General features: G+C 63.0%; 3 protein-coding genes across 3 annotated transcripts; 1 reads left to right on the top strand and 2 right to left on the bottom strand.

Annotated features, from left to right (window-relative positions):
- Window positions 1-20: 20 nt before the first annotated feature.
- Window positions 21-4,042, bottom strand: CORO1B (coronin 1B). The gene is made up of 11 exons (XM_085063722.1): window positions 3,922-4,042; window positions 2,930-3,132; window positions 2,730-2,852; window positions 2,525-2,654; window positions 2,274-2,455; window positions 1,936-2,055; window positions 1,758-1,862; window positions 1,543-1,688; window positions 1,402-1,459; window positions 799-1,095; window positions 21-596 (listed from the first exon to the last, which is right to left on the bottom strand). Exons 2-11 carry the CDS (start codon window positions 3,128-3,130, stop codon window positions 474-476), a joined length of 1,485 nt encoding a protein of 494 aa, XP_084919848.1. The 5' UTR covers window positions 3,131-3,132; window positions 3,922-4,042; the 3' UTR covers window positions 21-473.
- Window positions 4,043-4,263: 221 nt separating this feature from the next.
- On the top strand, window positions 4,264-7,899 carry CABP4 (calcium binding protein 4). The gene is made up of 6 exons (XM_085063741.1): window positions 4,264-5,280; window positions 6,467-6,497; window positions 6,702-6,845; window positions 6,921-7,030; window positions 7,411-7,558; window positions 7,638-7,899. Exons 1-6 carry the CDS (start codon window positions 5,029-5,031, stop codon window positions 7,664-7,666), a joined length of 714 nt encoding a protein of 237 aa, XP_084919867.1. The 5' UTR covers window positions 4,264-5,028; the 3' UTR covers window positions 7,667-7,899.
- Window positions 7,900-8,712: 813 nt separating this feature from the next.
- On the bottom strand, window positions 8,713-14,669 carry OSBP (oxysterol binding protein). Its single transcript, XM_085063717.1, has 14 exons — window positions 14,332-14,669; window positions 13,231-13,439; window positions 12,226-12,473; window positions 11,944-12,142; window positions 11,537-11,642; window positions 11,403-11,457; window positions 11,173-11,304; window positions 10,848-11,093; window positions 10,647-10,767; window positions 10,461-10,564; window positions 10,291-10,386; window positions 10,025-10,206; window positions 9,720-9,940; window positions 8,713-9,644 (listed from the first exon to the last, which is right to left on the bottom strand). The coding sequence occupies exons 1-14, from the start codon at window positions 14,637-14,639 to the stop codon at window positions 9,502-9,504; spliced, it is 2,370 nt and encodes a 789-aa protein (XP_084919843.1). The 5' UTR covers window positions 14,640-14,669; the 3' UTR covers window positions 8,713-9,501.
- Between the last annotated feature and the right edge of the window lie 15 nt (window positions 14,670-14,684).

The following is a 14,684-nucleotide window of genomic DNA, read 5'->3' as shown; positions in this document are numbered from 1 at the left end:
GGTGGCCCTGGCAACCATAATTTTTCTTATAAATCCTTTATTTGGAATGAAAATATAGTTTTTGACCCTGCACTGGAATGGAGGGGGAAACACAAAGAGGAGCAGTGGGGAGAAGCCCCCAAAATATAGGGGGGATAATATCACAGTTGAAAGAGGCAGATCATGCCCTGCCCTGTAGGAAAGGGGGGAAGACCCCACACAGGGACTGGGGAGTGCAGAGGGTAATCTTTGATCCCAGGAGTAACCCCCAGCCTGAGGAATAGGGCAAGGGGCAAAATGGTCCATGATTTGGGGGGGCAGCACCCAGTAAGGCAATGGGGGGAAGCGGGAGCTGCCAGAGGGGCGGCCAGCCCCCCAAATGGGTGAAGGGCCCGGAGCGGGGCAAGGGGGGACACCCCAGGGGGGCGGGATGGTTCAGGGGGGTCCCTGGGGTGCAGGCGTGGTCCCTAGGGCAGTGGTCCCTGAGGGGTGCCCTACACGTGGCCGTTCTCGAGGCGGCTGAGCTGCTCCTCCAGGCGGGAGATGCGCTGGCCCTGCTCCGACACCAATGCCCGAAGCGCTGCCACCTCCTGCAGCACCTCCTCCAGGCGGCCCCCCTGAGGGACAGCCCCATCAGCTACACCCAGCAGAGCCACACCCACTCTCTGTGGGCCCACCCACTGCCTTGCCCATTCAAAAACCCCACTCATCGTAGCTCCACCCATAGAGCCCCACCCACTCCATTGCCCACCCATAGTGACCACACCCACTCCATAGCCCCACCCACACCGGCCACACCCCTGTCCCTTTCCCTCTTACCGAGGCATTGCCTGAGCCGAGTGCAGGGGGGGCACTGAAACGAGTGGATGCAGGGGCTGCAGGGGGCGTGGGGGGTGGCGTGGTGGTCCCGGTGGCAGTGGTGGTCGCGGTGGCGCGGCCGTCATGCAGCAGCGTCCGCCGGTTCACCTTGAGGTCCCTCTGCTTGCTGGGGACATAGGCCTGGCGCAGGGACACCAGCACAGGCCCCGCCGTGCGTCCCGCCACCCACTCCTCTGCCTCCATGGCTGCCTCAGGGCCCGCTGTGTCCGGATACAGGTCATCCTGGAACAGATCCGACTGCCCCCCGCCAGCATTAGAGGGGTGGCATCCTCAGGGGGATCCCCAGAGAGATGCCGTGGGGACACAGCCTCACTGGGGACACCCCATTGCTCCCATACCCCACCAGGGACTCCACATAGGGACCCCCACACAGCCTGATTAGGGACGCCTTACCCAGTCACCATGTCCTGCCCAGTGACCCCTTCCAGTCACCTGAGGACCCTCACCCACTCACCTTCCCCTGCCCAGAACCCCCCACTCTGCTCCCACATCCCGACACGTAGTGTCCCTGTCCCCCCAACCCACATCCCCATCCCCACCGACCTTCCTTGGCACGGTCATGATGATGGGCTCACACTTGCGTTCATGCAGCTTGTAGAATCTGCCAGGGGGGCACAGGGTGTCATGGAGGGTTTGGGGGAGTCTGGGGGTGCCTCACCTTATCCCCCGTGTCCCTGTGCCCACCTGGCAATCTCGCACTTGTTGACATCCAGCCCACGCTTGGGCATCCAGCCCATTCCCCGCTGGGGCTCCTTACTGGTGAAGGTGTTGAGGAAGTGGATGTAGGGTGGCTCCTCCGTGATCTCGAAGTACCGGATGCTCGAGTCCCCCTGGGGACATGGCGTTAGAGGTGCCCCTGTGTCCAGGGGGGACCACCAGCAGGGTGGGAGGCTCTGTACCTTGCCGCAGACATAGACCACATTGGTGTCGGGGTCATAGAATGGCAGCAGAGCCCCGTTGCTGGAGTCCAGCTCCTGCAGCCCCATGGGCTCCTCCAGGTTCTCCTGGGGTGGGATGAAGCGTCAATCACGCAGAGGTCCCCAGACGGTCTCGTGGGACCCCCAGGGTGCCACTCACCGTGTCCCACAGCGCCAGCTGCCGTTCGCTCATGCGGCTGAAGCCAGTGGTGAAGATCTTGCCATCGGCCAGGAAGATGGCACGCATGGGACGGGCCCCCTCGTGTGCCCGCTCCTTCTCCTGGGGGGAACAGCTGTCACCGGCACCCGCAGCACCCCAGGGACAGGCACCAAGGGACAGGGGACAGCAGGGAGAACCAGGGGACAAGGACACCCAAGGAATGTGGGACAATGGGGCGCACCGAGGGACAAGCACAGGGAGCAGGGGATTCTCCCCAAGAACTGGCGCAGGGCGGTACCCTGGTGACACAGGCCCCCTGTAGGGGTGGGAACACTCACGGCCACCACGGTGCCACGGCGGGGGTCGATGACACGGACGCTCTTGTCCTTGCAGGCAGTGCAGAAGAGAGAGCCGTCACGGCTCCAGCTGACGCTGTAGATGAGGTCGGGGTGCAGCCCATCCAGCCGGTACAACTCCTCCGCCGTGCCCACATTCCAGATCAGCACCAGGTTGTCACAGCCTGGGGGACACCGCGGAGGTCATCTCGGCCGCGCGGCCCCCTCCCCGTCCCCACCATGTCCCCTCATACCCGCGCTGAGCAGAACATTGCGGGCAGTGGGGTGCCAGGTGACGATGCCAACGCGCTTTGAGTGGCCCTCCAGGACCACCACTGGCTCCGTCAGCAGCTGGCTCAGCCCATTCTCCGGGATCTGCCACACCTGAGGGGACAGAAGGGACAGTGAGGAAAGCAGGGTGACCCCTGCCACCCCCCAGGATCCTGGGCCACCCCTCACCATGACGGTGCAATCCTCGGAGCCACTGGCGATGACGTAGTCATTGTGGGGACACCAGTCGATGTCGAGGACGGGGCCCGTGTGGCCACACACCGTGGGGTATGACTTGTCAATGCGCCCGGTCTGGGGACAAAGTGACATCAGCAAGGTCACCCACCGGCACAAACCACCCCCTTCCCTGTGTCACCCCCTGCTGTCACCTTGTGCAGGGGGAGGACGAGGAAGGCACCACCGCCGCTGGCCTCCACGATGATGGCAATGAAGGAAGGGTTGACGGCGCAGAAGGTGCTGTCCCAGGTGACACGGGACACGCGGATGTCATCATAGCACTGCTCCGTCTTCACCGGCTGCCCGAACACATGCCGGAATTTGCTCTGCCGCACCACCTTCCGGAACGACATGGCTGGGGAGCACCCCAGCCTGTGGTCAGGCACAAAGGGACACCCCAGAAATGGGAAGCAGGATCACCAAGGAGGTGGCCCGGGAATGGGGTGTCCCCTAATCCGGGCTTGTCATTGTCCCCCAGCCCGGTAAAGGGTGGCTCAGCTACCCCCAGGAGCTGGAAATTTGGACACATATCCCCGTCCCTGCCCAGCTCTCTGGAGGGAACTTGGAAAGCACCCCAGGAATGGGGGCTCTGAGGTGCACAGGAAGAGTCCCATTCAGGAGGGGGACAGGGACAAGGGTGTCCTACTGGGTACAAAGATAGGGATAGAAAGTGGGGCAGGGATAGTCCCTACAGGTCAGGGGACAGGGATGGGGACAGGGGTGGCCCTGCTGGCTATGGGGTTAGGGACGGGGACAAGGACAGGGATGGGCACGAATGAGAGACGGTGGTGGCCTCATTCTGTACGGGGATAGTGATGAGGACAGGGACGAGGCTGGGGACAGAAACAAGGATGGGGACGGGGGCGGGGCCAGGAACGGGGCCGGTGGTGGCCGCGCTTGGTACAGGAACAGGAATGGGTACAGGGACGGGGATGGGGACATGGACGGAGAAGAGGATGGGGTGGCCCCACTGGGTATGGGGAAAGGGATCGGAACAGGGACAGGACTGGGGACAGGGACAGGGGGCGGCCCCGCCGGGAACGGGGACGGGGCTGCCCCCCGGGAAGGCGCATGGTGGCCCCGGGGGGCCGTGCCCGGCGGGTCGGGGCGGGGGTCGGTGCCCGGTGCCGGTCCCCGCACTCACCGGCGGGTCGGTGCCCGGGGCCGATGCCGGTGCCGGGGTCGGGGGGCGGCGGGAGTGGCTGCGGCGGCGGCGGCTGCGGCGGGGGCGGGGCAGGAAGTGAGCGGGGCAGCCCCGCGCGTGCGCGGCTCCGGGGCGGGGGAACCGGCGGGGGGGACCGGGGGCACCGTGACCCTGCGGGGACACGGAGGATACCCCTGCGACAGGGGTCCTCCACTGGACAGGGGCACCCGCGGGGTACGCTCTCCGTGGACAGCGTCAGTGGGTGGCACAGAGGTGGCAGTGGCGGGTGCCGTAGGGGCAATGGCAGCGAGTGACACAGGGGTGCTGCTGGCAGGTGGCTGTCACCCCCACCAGTGTCGCCCTCCTGTGTCGCCCCAGAGTGACACAGCAGCCAGGGTCGCGCCCTGGGCCGGGCTTTCCCCTGCCCTCATTTTGGGGTGTCCCTCCCCTCTGAGCCCCCCTGTGCCACCCCGTGCCTTGAGGACACCCCACCTGTTCCTGTCCTGGAGGGACAATAAATGTAGGACCGACCTTAGAGGTGGGGAGAGCTCAGGGAGAGGTGCCAAGGGGACACTGTGGTGGCCTTGGTGCGACACCAGCCTTGGGGTGTCACCACTGGGGACGTGCGTTGATACTACGTCACCACTACTACACTACGGAGGCTTTGGGGTGTCACAGCTGGGGACACTGGGCAATGCTGAAGACACTGGTGGCTCTGGGGTGTCACCACTGGGAACATGGGGCAGTGCTGGGGACACTGGTGGCCATGGGGTGTCACCACCAGGGATATGGGGTGGTCTGGGGACACTGTGGTGGCCTTGGGATGTCACCGCTGGACTCAGGGCCTCGGTGGGTGACCCTGGGACGCGTGTAGGGACCCGTCCGGTGGCCAGGGCACGGTGGCCACGTGGCTCTGTCCGGGGGCCATTAGCCGTGACTGTTTCCTGCGGTTAATCACCGTTAATTGGCTTGCCCTGCCGGGCCCATGGAGGGGGGAGTTTGGGGGGGTCACGGGGGATGTAAGAGGATTTCCCTGCTCCTTCCTCCGGCTTGGCCATCCCGGGGTCCCGCTCCCTGCCCGCCCGTTGCCCACCCGGCCCTGGCCCCATGCCACGCTCCCGCGGGGACAAGGGGACCCCCAAGGACACGGAGTCCCCGCAGAAGGGGAAAGAGGGGCACGAGGTGGGAGAGAAACCCTCCAAAGCCCCTGAGGACGGTGGCCCCCCAGCCCCCAAGAATTCCGGCTCCGAGTCCCGGCATGGTGGCCACGGGCAGAAAAGTGGGAAGAAGGGTCCCGTAGACCCCCACGCTGCTGCCACCAAGACCTACTCTCCATTCCTCAACACTGTTTTCGGCAAGGTGGGGACACCAGGAGGGGACATGGGGATGAGGGTGGGGATGGAGAGACAGTGGGAATGGGGTCTGGGATAGTCCAGGATCCTGCAGATGGAGGAGGGACAGGGGCTTTGAGGACATGGCCAGGGACACTCTGGGAACCTGGGGGTGGAGAGAATATGGGGACAGTGGGGATGGGGACATGGGGACAGTGAGAATGAGGACAAGAATACTCCAGGACCCTGCAGATGAAGGGGATGTGGAGCATTTTGTACATGGGGACATGGAGACATTGGGGATGGGGACAGTGGGGCTGCTCCAAGGCCCTGTAGATGGAAGGGACTTGGGGACAGTGGGGATGGGGACAGGGACAGTCCAGGACCCTCTAGAGTATGAAGAGAGTATTGAGGCAGTGGGGTCGGGCCTGGGGACAGTGGGATGGGGACAATGGGTATGTTCCAGAACTCTGGGAATGGAGGGGATATGGAGCCAATGAAGATGGGATTGGGGCACTCCAGAACCCTGGGGACAGAGGGGACCTTGGGCACTGAGACATGGTCAGAGCCACTCTGGGTCCCTGGAAATTGAAAGGACATGGGGACAGTGGGGACACAGTCAGGGCAACTCTGGGACCCTAGGGATGAGGACATGGGGACAGTGGGAATGGGCTCAGGGACCCCCTGGAAAGCTGGGTATGAAGGGGACATGGGACACTGGAAACAGTCAGTGACACGCTGAGATCATGGGAATAGAGGGGACACAGGAATGCTGGGGATGGTGTTGGGAACATCCCAGGGCCCTGGGGGCAGAGGGGACATCCTGAGGGGACAACCTGGGCAGGAGCAGCTGAGCTCTGTGGGGGGAAAAATGCTGCCCCTGCTCTGGAGTACAAACTCCCTCAGCAGCATCCAGGGCTACCAGGCACAACCCCTCTGGAGCCTGGGGATCCCAGGGTGGGACAACCCTGGGGTGGGTGACAGGAAGGGGGACACAGGGACTGGAGCAGGGCAGGTGGGGGGCACAGGAACGGGGCAGGGCGGGGCTTTACCTCCAATCCTGCTAATCCTCTGCCAGAGTTAATTTTGGCCCCCGCTTAACAAAGGTGACACCGAGGTTTGGAGGGGGGTGGAAGGAGGGGGGTGGGAGGAGGGGGGTGGGACACGGATCTGGGTGTCCTTCTCCTGTTACCCCCCTTGTGTGCCCCATGCAGGAGCGGGAGCTGTCACCGGAGGAGCTGGATGGTGAGCAGAGGGGATGGGGTGGGGAGAGGGTGGGGACAGGGATCTAGGGGAATGGGGGGCATGTCCTCATGGAGGGATCGGCCATGGGGACAGCCATGGAGTGATCTCCCACATCCAAGAATTGACCCGCCCCAGGGTGACACGGTGTCCGTGTGACCCTCCACATCTGATGGTGTCCCTGTGCCCACCCATGGCCATGCTCAGAGCTGCTGGACGCCTTCAAGGAGTTTGACACGGACCAGGACGGCTACATCAGCTACAAGGACCTGGGCGAGTGCATGCGCACGCTGGGGTACATGCCCACCGAGATGGAGCTCATTGAGATCTCCCAGCACATCAAGATGAGGAGTGAGCCAAGTCAGAGGGTCGGGGAGGGGACTGGGGGGTCGCTGGGGTGCTGAGGGTGTCCTCTTCCCGCTGCAGTGGGTGGCCGTGTGGACTTTGAGGACTTCGTACAGATGATGGGCCCGAAGCTGCGGGAGGAGACGGCACACATGGTGGGCGTGAGGGAGCTCAAGATTGCCTTCCGTGAGGTATGGCCACTGCCACGGGGATGGTGGGTGTGGTGTCCCCCCCTCAGGGGGACCATAGCCATGAGGGGACCACAGGCGTGGTGGGTGGGGACAGTGATGATGGGGGTATGGAGGGGACAGTGACCATGGGACGACCATGGGGAGATGGTCGCCATAGCAGGGACCATGGGGTGACCGAAGACATGGAGGAGACACTGACCATGGGAAGACCATGGGGAAATAGTGACCATGGTGATGACCACAGGCAGAGAGGGGCAGTAACCATGAGGGAATGATGGTCATGAGGTGACCACAAGCACAGAGAAGACAGTGACCACAGGAAGCTGGGGGGAGCCGGTGGCCGTGGCGGGAGGGTGACCCCCACCCCATGGGTACTGCAGTTCGACATGAACGGAGATGGGGAGATCAGCACGGCTGAGATGCGTGAGGCCATCGCAGCACTGCTGGGGGAGCAGCTGAAGGCGCAGGAGGTGGACGAGATCCTGCAGGACGTGGATCTCAACGGAGATGGGCACGTGGACTTCGATGGTGAGGGGACCCCGCTTCCCTGGGGGCTGCAGAGGCAGCTAAGCCCTGGGTCCCCTGATGTTGCCTCCTCGCCCTGCAGAGTTTGTGATGATGCTATCATCCCGGTAATGGAGCTACCAGGCAGGAGGGGTCCCTTGGACCACCCACCAGACCCTCCTCAGCTCCTCCCTGCCCGGCCAACCGACCTGAGAGCTCTGCCATCATCAGAGTTCAGAGGGAACAGCTGGAGCGGAGCATCTGGGAACAGAGCAGACGCGAGACCCCTGGCCCGAAAAGCCACTGGTGGTGGTGGCTGAGACGGGGGTCGGGGCCAGGGGACCCAATAAACCCTTTTGGCCGGAGCTGGAGGAACGTGTCTGGTGGTTGTGGGGAGGGACGTGGGGTCAGTGTCTTCCCTGCCCATCCGAGCCACCCCCAGGTCTGGGGGACACGGGAAGGGGGACCGGCGGGGGTCGTGGCTCCGGGGTCAGACCACGCCCTCCCATCCGCCCCGCTGCGACACAGCACCTGCAAACGCGCCGGCCAATCAGCGCATGCCTATTCAGGGTGAGCGGGAAAGTGCCGGCCCCCCGGTAACGGTCACTCAAACCAAATGGCCAATCTGCGCGAGGTAGGGCGAGAGCTCGGCCAATCAGCACACGTCTCTCATGCCAGCTGGCCAATCAGAGGCCAAGTACCATGGGAAAGGGCAGAGTATGGCGGGACCTGTGTCACTCCCAGAGGGTCCTCAAGATCCCTTGGGACATCCCCACCCCAGGAGGTCCCAGGCCCGCTAAGGAACCACGCCCACGCTCAGGATTCCCCCTACGTATGTGGCCTCGGAAGTATCCCAGTCCAGGTGATCTCCCCCTGGCCAAAAGGGGTCCCTGGAAAGAGGTTAAAGGTACCCGCAAAAAGTCACCCAGAGGGTCTGCAGCACCCCAAATCCAGTGGGGAGCACCAGGGGACACCTCCCATCCTCACTCACCTGCTGTGGGGCAGCAGAACCTGGGGAGTGGACAAGGTGGCACCTGGAGAATCCCAGGAATGGGGTTCAAGTCCTTATTTGGGTGCTGCCACTCAGATCCCCGCAAGCATAGGGGGTCCTCCCAAAATAAGTCACAGGGAGGGGTTAGACTTCCCCCCCACCCCAACCCCACAGAGCAGGCGCAAGGTTGGGGCATTCACAGATTTTAATTTAGTTCTTTTTCTGGAGACAAAAAAAAAAAAAAAAAAAAACAACCCAAAAAAAGAAAAAAAGTAAAAAGGCATCAAACGCCCCCAGTATCAGGTTCGGGGGTGCAGAGACTCCCCCACAGTGCATCTCCCCACTCCTGTAGTGTTTGGGGGTGCAGGGGTCCCACTGCGCCCTGGAGAGACCTCCCCCCCGAAACCCAGGCCCTCCCCCTGCCCTAAACCTACAGGGAAGGCACCTCATGTGGGGGTCCCCACATGTGGGGGACATCCCGGGGAGGGTGGGGAACCCCCAAATCGGGAGCTGCAGGGGAGAAGGGGATCCCGATTGCTCTCTACATATATATAATATACACTTATAGAACAGGCTGTGGGGGCGAGTCTGGCCCCCCCCAACCCCAAAAGCACCTGAACTCCTGGGGGTGAAGGGGAATGGGAATAAAAGGGGAGGGGGGGAGACCAAGGCCAGCCTCGGGCTCACCCCGCTGTGCCTTCCCCGGGACCCCCCACCCCGGGGGTGGCTGTGCCCCCCACCCCAGGGTGCCAAGGAGGTGGGTGGGACAAAGGGACCCTCCTGCTCCAGCACGGATTTGGGGGGGCTGTGTTGGCTCCTGCTCCCCAAGGTCAGTTTGGGTGGGCTAAGGCAAAGCCCGGCCGGCGCTCACAGCGGGGCGCGGGGACACATGGTTAAGACAGACGGATGGACGGGGGGGTCTTGGCCTTCATCCCTCCCCCCCCGCTGCTCCTCTTCTTCCTCCTCCTCGCTGGGCTCAGAAAATATCCGGGCACAAGCTCCAGTCCTGCTTCTCCTTGCTCTCCCAGTAGCCCCCCTTGTAGACGTGCGCCATTTCCTGGGTCACTGGGTCCTTCTTCCGCTCGAACCACAGCGGTTTGTAGGGATCGCAGGGTGTCCCTGTGGGGCACAGTGGGGGTGAGGGCCTGGGTGGCACACCGAGGGGGGACATCCCTGTCTGACAGCCTGTCTTACCGTCCTCGGTCGCGCGGGCAGCCTCGGCCTCACGGCGCTTGCGGGAGAGCCGTTGTTTCTCCTCCAGCCGCTGCTTCTCGGCGTTGGCCTCGTCCCACCTCCCATTCTCCATGAGGCGCTGGTCTGGGCGCCGCCGGCTGTCCGTGGGGGCCGTTCCATTCTCCGGGGCGTTCAGGGTCAGTGCCAGCTCCGAGAAGTAGTACATGTTCTCTGCGTACTTCCTACGGCACGGGAAGGAACAGGACTCAGCACCAGCCCCACATCCCTGTTCCTGGGGATGCCTCATTCCCTTTTTCCCCACTCACGGGAGTGGGTTCCGCTTCCATAGCAGCACCCGGGTGTCCTCGGCCTCGTGGGTTCGCGGCCGCGCCTCAGCTCCATTGTCCCCCGTTCCCAGCTGGACCTTGTAGCAATCCATCTTCTCATCCCACGTGCCCAACAGAACAAAATGCACCTTTCCCGAGGGGTCCATCACCTCCCCAGTCACCTGGCAGGAGAGAGGGGACGGCCTGGATCAGGACACCCTGCGGTCACAAGCAGCCCAGGGTGTCCCAGGGCACCATGTCCCCACCTTCCTTGCCACATCTCGGGAGAAGTAGCTGTAAGGGACAAACTTGAGGTAGCACTTGTCCCCTGTCTTGTGGTTGATGATCTCGATCTCACCTGACTGCGAAGAAGGAAAGGATAGTCAGACCCAACCATGCCCCACTCTCCATACACTTCTCATCCATGACTTCCCACCTGGTCTATCCAGAGCTTCCCCACGATAATGTTGTGCACGGTGGTCGTCACTTTTTTCCACGTGTAGTGGTTGCCGGAGGAGTGGAAGACGCAGTGGATGGTACCTGAGGGAGGGAAGTTGTGCTGGGAACCACGCCTGTAGCCTCGGGCCGTCCCGAAAATCCCACACACTCCCGGGTTGCTCACCCAGAGGCATGATGGAGAGGTATTTCCCTCGGAATTTGCTGGTGATTTTGATTTCCTGGTGCAGCGTCCAGCCGTGCTTGGAGTCTGCATGATGGGCGGCAGCTGGGGGGTGGTGACTCACCTGGACACAGGATTGGGGACAGCTCAGTGCTGGCCATCTCGATGGCACAAGAAAGGCTGGGAGAGAGGAGCCATCCACACCTGTTCGCAGAGGGAGCGGTATCCGTTCTCCTCCAGGCGATCCAGCTCAAAAGTTTCCCCCAGGAGCGGATTGAAGGGTTTGCTGGTGCGGAAGACGGTGGTTGAGTAGGAGGACACGGTGAAGGCGGCCACGTAGCACAGCTGCTCCAGGGAGCTCTCACACCGCGCCGCCCGATCCAAGAGCTCGTGGTATTCCAGGTCCTCCGTCAGCCGCTGCAGCATGGACAGTGGCTCGTTGAAATTCACCTGGAAGAAGGAAACAGGTCAAAACAAAAGGGAGTTCCGGGGTGCCTCGCACCCACCTGCTGGCTGCATCTGCACTCACTGGCATGGGAATTTTGGACAGCTCCTTCCCAATGCAGTTCTTCATGATACTCCAGAGATTGAGGCTATAGTTGGGTTTGTAGGGAATGCGGGTTCTCTTCTCCTTCTTGGTGTCCTCAACCTGCTGCTTGTACTGGAGAGAGGGGAGACAAAGGCTGTTCTATTCCTGTGACCTCCCAAAGCACTTCCATTGCAATTTGGGCACCCCCAAGTCATAAACCCCCATCCCACCTGCTCATCCAGGCTGATGTCACTGCTGGTGCCGCTGATGTTGCTCCCAGTTCTCCTGGGAAGGGAGGAAAGGGGGTGATCATTCCTGAGCAGGGTAGAGCAGCGAGGGGATCCCCCTCTCCCCCAAAACTCACTTATGGCCCATGATGTCGGGCATGGGGAAGATCTCTGGGGCATCAAAGAACTCGTTGTTGTCATCATCCTCATCACTCAGGTCACCTTTGGCAGGGCAGCAGAGATCTGGGAAAGGGGACAGGGCTGGTGAGGAAAGGACATAATTCTCAGTTCCCCACTGAAAGGCTCCCTTGTCACTACCAACCAGGCGAGGGGGTCACACCCCACCCCAGCTCTGAGGGATGGCGGATAAGGCTCAGAGGAGCCAGTTTGGACCCTGTTGTAGGTGCCAAAGTCACTTGGCTACAAAGGTGAGATGGGACAAATCATCCCTTGGGGCCAGCACAGTGAGGGAAGCTGAGTGTGGCTCAGAAAAGCCCCGGAAGCAGCTGGGGGCCTCCTGGGCACAGCACTTGCCCCTTCCCACCTTTGCCGGAGCCGCCGGTGCCAGGCGTGCTGGCAGGGAGCACTGTGGCCCCCCGGAAAGCCCTTTCCAGGTGGTTGTGCTGCTTGGCCAGCTGCTCCAGTGTCTCCTCTAGCCGGATCCGCTGATCCCGCTCCTGTTGCAGCGACTTCTGCCACTTTTTCCCATGCGTTTGTGCCAGGAGCATGAAATCCCGGCAGGCCTGTGGGAAAACCATGCTCCATCAGCACACAGCATGCCAGTGGGAGTTTTTCCCAATATGGGATCCTTGAAATGGGGACTCACGTTGATCATGGCATTGGAGGTGATGCGGAAAAGCGTGGCCCGCTCGTTGACCTGCTTGATCTTGTCTGTGCTGTCCGGAGGGAGCCGCAGGGCCTCGAGCTCGCTGAGGGAGCGCTGCAGGGCTGTGCCGTGCTTGGCGATCAGGTCATTGCAGGTGCTCAGGTCCTCCACTTTGCTGGATAAAATCCGCAGAGTGTTCTGCAGCTCTGTCTTGTCCGTCTGTGACACCGACTCGTCGCCGGAGTCGTCTGTGAGTGGGAAGGAACATGCAGTGTGGGATTGTCATATCACACCAGGAGCTGGTGGTGGAGCCACCAGAAGGGGCATGGGGGATCCCCAAATCCCTGAGGGCTCCTAAACACTGATGGTCCATCTCTGTGCACGACAGGCTGTTGGGGTCACATGTGCATGGACACGGCCATCCCCTTCCAAACCTTCTTGTTGGAGATGCTGGGATGCTGCCCAGGGCACTGGGATCCTGCCCGAGGTCCTGTGGGGCACTGGGGTCCTGCCCTGAGGGCACTGGTTTTGTGAGAAACTCAAAGCCTGCCCTAAGGACACCTGTGATCCTGCCCAGGGGGCACTGGGATCCTTCCCTGGGGTTACTGAGATCCTGTGCCCCGTGGGGCTGGGATTCTTCTCTGTGGGCATTGGGAGCCTGCCCTTGGTCCTGTGAGGAGGTACTGGGATTCTGCCCTGGGGACACTGGGATCCTGTGGAACGCTAATACCTTGCTGCCCTGGGTCCTGTGGGGTACTGGGATCCTGCCCTGGGATTCCTGCAGCCAGTGGGGCTCTGGGATCCTGGCCTGGGGGCTGTGTGGCACTGGGATCCCACCCTGGAGACACTGATCCTACTCTGGGCACTGTCGGGCACTGGGATTTCACCCTATGGGCACAGGGATCCTGTCCTTGAGCCACTGGAATCCTACCCTGGGTCCTGTTGAGTCCTGGGATTTCACCCTGATGGCACCATGACCCTGCCCTGGATCTGGGAATTCTGTACCTGACTCCTCCAGCATCTTGACAGCCTTGGCCTTGGCGAGCTCAAGGGCGGTGACCCAGCGCTGCCGTTCCACCTCAGAGCTGGCCTTGAGGTGGTAGGTCTGGGCTCCGCCATTGGAGATGATGAAATTGCAGGAATCCTCCACGGTGATGTTGGCCGTGGCCAGGTTGATGGTGCCGCGGCACGTGTGGCCCATCTCTGCCTTGGATCTGTGTGGGAAGGCAGCAGTGAGGGAAGGACAGGGATGGGATCCCCAGGATGAGCCCTCGGGGGGCCAAGCAGGGGGCTCGGCATTCCCAGTCCGACAGCCAGGGCTATTAATAGGGAGGGTTTACCGGAGTGGGGCCAAGGCAGGGGATATCACTTTATGGGGACAAACCCACAGCCCTCAGGAGTTGCCTCAAGGATCCGGTGCTTCCCGGATCCTGGCACGGCCCAAGACGAGGGTGAAATCCCAGCGAGGCCCCGCCAGCCTGGCACTCCCCTTCCACGTCACCGGGTGACAGACATGACATCCAGCCGGGACACCCCCAGCCCGGTGTCCCCCCCGTTGCCGGTGGTGTAACTGGAGCCGACAGCTGCCGAAGGCTCCGGTTCCCCATCAATAATAGAGGGACACAGCGCCCCCGGCCCGGGCTCAGGTATCCCCGCGGGTGACAACACACGAGGCCACCGGGAAGAGGTGCTGGGAGGGACAGCGGGATCCAAGACTCGCGGGAGGCTAAACGGGGTGTAGATCCCCGGCCCTCACCGTCCCAAATACCCACGGGGACAGGGAGGTGACAATCGCGGGGACAAGGAGGTGACAACCGCCGCCCTCTCCAAGTGACACGGAGGGGCGACGGGGAGTAAGCTAACGACCCCTCCCCGCCAACAGCAGCCCCGGCAACCGGGAGGAGACATCCCTGGTGGCACGGACGCGACAACCGCCGGGACGGGGAGGCGACAGCCGACCCCCCTTCCCAGCTGGCACCGGGGCACCAAGCGCTACCCAGCTCGGTGCGGGGGGCGCAGACCCACTTCCTTCACGCGACGGGGGCTCAGCCTGGCCCCAAGGTCACGGTGGGCTCGGGGGGCGGCGGGGTGGGTCCCGGGGCGTACCGGTAGTAGCTGAGCAGCCCGTTGCTGAGCACGAACCAGCGGCGCTGGTATCCCTTGATGTAGTTGGTCCACTTGAAGAGCCAACCCTCGCGGGCCGAGCCGGGACCGGCCCCGCCGCCGCTCGCGCCGGCCCCGCCGCCCGCCGCTGCCGTCGGTGCCGCCGGTGCCGACGTCGGTGCCGGTGCCGCCCCGACGTTCGCTGCTGGTGACTGCAGGGCCGGGGGCGCGCCGGGGGCCGCGGGCAGCACCGCGGGCCCGGGGGGCGCGGCCGGGCCGGGCCCCGCGCCCGCCGCACGCAGCTCCGCCATCACCGCCGCCGCCGCCGCCGCCCCGCCGAGCTGCCGCCACTCGCC

The sequence above is a fragment of the Lichenostomus cassidix genome, chromosome 5, assembly GCF_008360975.1.
Source record: "Lichenostomus cassidix isolate B80296 chromosome 5, HeHo_3.0, whole genome shotgun sequence".
In the NCBI taxonomy this organism is placed as follows: Eukaryota; Metazoa; Chordata; class Aves; order Passeriformes; family Meliphagidae; genus Lichenostomus; species Lichenostomus cassidix.
The sequence above is the reverse complement of the archived record's forward strand: the minus strand, read 5'-3'. Positions and strand labels throughout refer to the sequence as shown.

What these genes read in the sequence shown, in the direction of transcription:
- CORO1B (XM_085063722.1), bottom strand. Translation starts at nt 3,130, where the DNA reads ATGTCGTTCCGGAAGGTGGTGCGGCAGAGCAAATTCCGGCATGTGTTC. An exon ending in CAATGTTCTGCTCAGCGCGG is followed by an intron (nt 2,456 to 2,524) that starts GTATGAGGGGAC and finishes GGTGTCCCCCAG; the next exon opens with GCTGTGACAACCTGGTGCTG. An exon ending in AGCTGGCGCTGTGGGACACG is followed by an intron (nt 1,863 to 1,935) that starts GTGAGTGGCACC and finishes ATCCCACCCCAG; the next exon opens with GAGAACCTGGAGGAGCCCAT.
- CABP4 (XM_085063741.1), top strand. Translation starts at nt 5,029, where the DNA reads ATGCCACGCTCCCGCGGGGACAAGGGGACCCCCAAGGACACGGAGTCC. An exon ending in TCAACACTGTTTTCGGCAAG is followed by an intron (nt 5,281 to 6,466) that starts GTGGGGACACCA and finishes TGCCCCATGCAG; the next exon opens with GAGCGGGAGCTGTCACCGGA. An exon ending in TGGGCACGTGGACTTCGATG is followed by an intron (nt 7,559 to 7,637) that starts GTGAGGGGACCC and finishes CTCGCCCTGCAG; the next exon opens with AGTTTGTGATGATGCTATCA.
- OSBP (XM_085063717.1), bottom strand. Translation starts at nt 14,639, where the DNA reads ATGGCGGAGCTGCGTGCGGCGGGCGCGGGGCCCGGCCCGGCCGCGCCC. An exon ending in CAAGATGCTGGAGGAGTCAG is followed by an intron (nt 12,474 to 13,230) that starts GTACAGAATTCC and finishes TCCCACTCACAG; the next exon opens with ACGACTCCGGCGACGAGTCG. An exon ending in ACCGCTCCCTCTGCGAACAG is followed by an intron (nt 10,768 to 10,847) that starts GTGTGGATGGCT and finishes TCCTGTGTCCAG; the next exon opens with GTGAGTCACCACCCCCCAGC.